Source organism: Lactuca virosa, chromosome 5 (assembly GCF_052849685.1).
Source record: "Lactuca virosa cultivar CGN04683 chromosome 5, Lactuca_virosa_CGN04683_v6, whole genome shotgun sequence".
NCBI lineage: Eukaryota > Viridiplantae > Streptophyta > Magnoliopsida > Asterales > Asteraceae > Lactuca > Lactuca virosa.
Window position 1 is genome coordinate 450,041,173 of NC_136430.1, and position 3,084 is coordinate 450,044,256.

The following is a 3,084-nucleotide window of genomic DNA, read 5'->3' on the forward strand; positions in this document are numbered from 1 at the left end:
TACCATAATTTGCGAATAAATCCCAAAATAAAATTTACTGATGATTTGGCCATTTTCTTCATGTAACATACATTTTATCGGTTTCATTGATGACTTAGCCACCTAGTCATTAAATTAGTTGATAAGATGGATACTATGGATTATATAATGCTACATTTACTGTAAAATTTGATATCCATCTCATCGGCTCATTTATGACTATGTATCTACGTCAGCAATGAAACCAATAAAATGTGTGTTTTAAAGAAAAAATGGCAGAAAATGAGTTATGTTTATGAGATGAATATATTAGGTTACATAAGATTAGATAAGCAATTTGATATTTCTTATAAACGTAAAAAATAACGTTGTTGTTGTTAGTTTATGTAATTATTGTAGTCTTCGTTTGATGCATTTTATGTTCCAAAAAAATACACAATACATCAGGATATCAAATTTTATGCTAAACATAACATTATATAACTCAACATATCCATCTCATCATCTCATTTAATGACTAGGCGTCCGGGTCAACAATGAAACCAGTAAAATGTATGTTACATAGAGAAAATGGTCAAATTATCAGTAAATTTTATTTCCGGACTTATTCGCAAATTAGTGTAAAATAATGAGACTTTAGTGAAACGGGTAAGTAATAAAACCGGTAAACCGGAAAAAAATGGTCAAATCATCATTTTTACCAGTAATTCATGCTTTTTCGTAAACAAAATTTAGTTTGAGATTTTTTCGTAAATTAGGGTAAAATTTTAGGACTTTTCCGGAGATTTCCTTTATAAAACTATTAAAAGTATGTTTACTCAATTTCTCTTAGAATGTATCTAGCTTACTTATGAGTGATTGTTCGTCACCGTTCAGGTTGTTATCATGAAGATGATGACGACCCATATCCAGACACACTTGTACCTCCTGCCATGGAGTGACACTCACTAACTTGTACACATGTAGCATCTCTTACCTCCATGTGTTCTATTTTCCATGCCATTCGATCTTACATGTCACGCTCTCCGTCACCTTTTTCCTCCATAAAAACCAACCTCTCGCTCTCCATTTGACACACCTTCATCAATGGCGTCCAAAGCTTCTTTGATTCTCTCATTCCTCCTACTCTTCTCCACCTGCCTCGCCCGCCACCAGCAACAACAGCAGAAGCAGCAGCAGCTGCCGCAAAACCAGTGCCAGATTGGAAGAATCGATGCTCTTGAGCCATACGATAGGATCCAAGCCGAAGCTGGTGTCACTGAGTTCTGGAACGCCGATGAGAAGCAGTTCCAGTGTGCCGGTGTTGAGTTTCTCCGACACCGGATTCAACCTGGTGGACTTCTCTTGCCATCCTACGTCAACGCCCCTCTCTTGTCCTTCATCGAAAAAGGTGTTTTATTTTTCCTTTCCAGACTTTGAATTACTTCAAGAATAGGAATTCATGGGTTGTTGACTCGTTCATCTGATCTGTACAGGTAGGGGTGTTCATGGGGTTATATTGCCGGGATGTCCAGAAACCTATGAATATTCTCAGGAACAACAGTTTTCCGGTCAGAGCGAACGCAGAGGACAGAAGTTTGAAGGGTTACAAGATCGCCACCAGAAAGTACGGAACTTGAACCAGGGAGATGTTGTTGCCATTCCCGCCGGAACAGCTCACTGGATTTATAACGACGGCGAGACAGAACTTGTTGCTGTAGTCTTCTTCGACACTCAGAACAGCGCTAACCAGCTTGATCAAAACCACAGGGTAGATAAATTACGTTAGTTCAAAACTATTAATTACCACTTGTAGAACTAACTAAAAGATTCGAGCTTATAATTAAATGTTTCAGAGATTCTTCCTCGCCGGGAACCCTCAAGGTCAAAGCGAACAACAACAAGGTCAGAGACAACCACGCAGACAACAAGGTCAGAGCCAGCAGGAGCAGCCCTACCGCAATGCTGGCAATATCTTCAACGGTTTCGATGTGGAGTTCTTAGCAGAAGCATTCAACGTTGACAGGGAGACTGCTGAGAAGCTTCAAGGACAAAGAGACCAAAGAGGTCACATCGTTAACGTCGAACAAGATCTTCAAATCATCAGGCCACCGCAAACCAGACAACAGCAAGAACGAGAACAACAGGGTGGACGTCAAGGTGGACGGAGCAACGGTTTTGAAGAAACCATTTGCAGCTTGAAGCTAAGCGAGAACATCGATAACCCCACCCACGCCGACTTCGTAAACCCACAAGCCGGCAGGATTTCAAACCTCAACAGCTTCAAATTCCCCGTTCTCCGGCAACTTCAACTCAGCGCCGAGAGAGGCGAACTCCACCCGAATGCAATTCAGGCACCACACTGGACATTAAACGCCCACAGTCTTGTGTACATCACCGACGGAACCTTGAGGATACAGATCGTGAACAACGCAGGGGAGTCAGTTTTCGACGATGAGCTCAGGGAAGGACAGGTGGTGGTGATCCCACAAAACTTTGCAGTGATCAAGAGAGCCGGTCAACAAGGATCGAGGTGGATTTCTTTCAAGACCAATGACAACGCTATGATAGCTAATCTTGCTGGTCGTGTATCGGCCATCAGGAGCATGCCGGTGGATGTGGTGGCGAATGCGTATCAGTTGTCAAGAAACGACGCTCAGAAGCTGAAGTTCAGCCAGCAGGAGTCGCTTTTGCTTAGCCCCAGCTCTTATTCTAGGAGCCAGGGGAGGGCTTCGGCTTAAGTGAAAGTCTCTGCACTGACTTTAGGGTTTGAATAATTAATAAAGGATGTAACAAGAGTTGTATAATAGTGCAAGAGTAATAAGACCTTAAAACCTTTCAAATTTTGCTTATCTTTGCATGCTCTTAATTTTAATGGCAAGTCGCAAATTGCATCTATTTTCAAATTTCAAAATGCAATTTTTTTATTTGATTATAAATTACTAGTATAAATCATAAACTGCTAATTCAATAATATGCTCTCCACAAAATAAATCAAAACACTTGATTTAAGGTGATTATAAATTGCATCTATTTTCATATTTTTTGAAAGTGTATTAATTTTGTATGCCTTTTTTTTAACGGCAGGTCACCTCAAACTAGGATTCCAAAACATTTCATACTAAA

At 40.3% G+C, this 3,084-nt stretch overlaps 1 protein-coding gene across 1 annotated transcript; it reads left to right on the top strand.

Annotated features, from left to right (window-relative positions):
• The first annotated feature begins 997 nt into the window (after positions 1–997).
• On the top strand, positions 998–2,805 carry LOC145115895 (11S globulin seed storage protein G3-like). Its single transcript, XM_079052253.1, has 3 exons — positions 998–1,369; positions 1,455–1,729; positions 1,815–2,805. The coding sequence occupies exons 1-3, from the start codon at positions 1,066–1,068 to the stop codon at positions 2,697–2,699; spliced, it is 1,464 nt and encodes a 487-aa protein (XP_078908379.1). The 5' UTR covers positions 998–1,065; the 3' UTR covers positions 2,700–2,805.
• Positions 2,806–3,084: the final 279 nt, after the last annotated feature.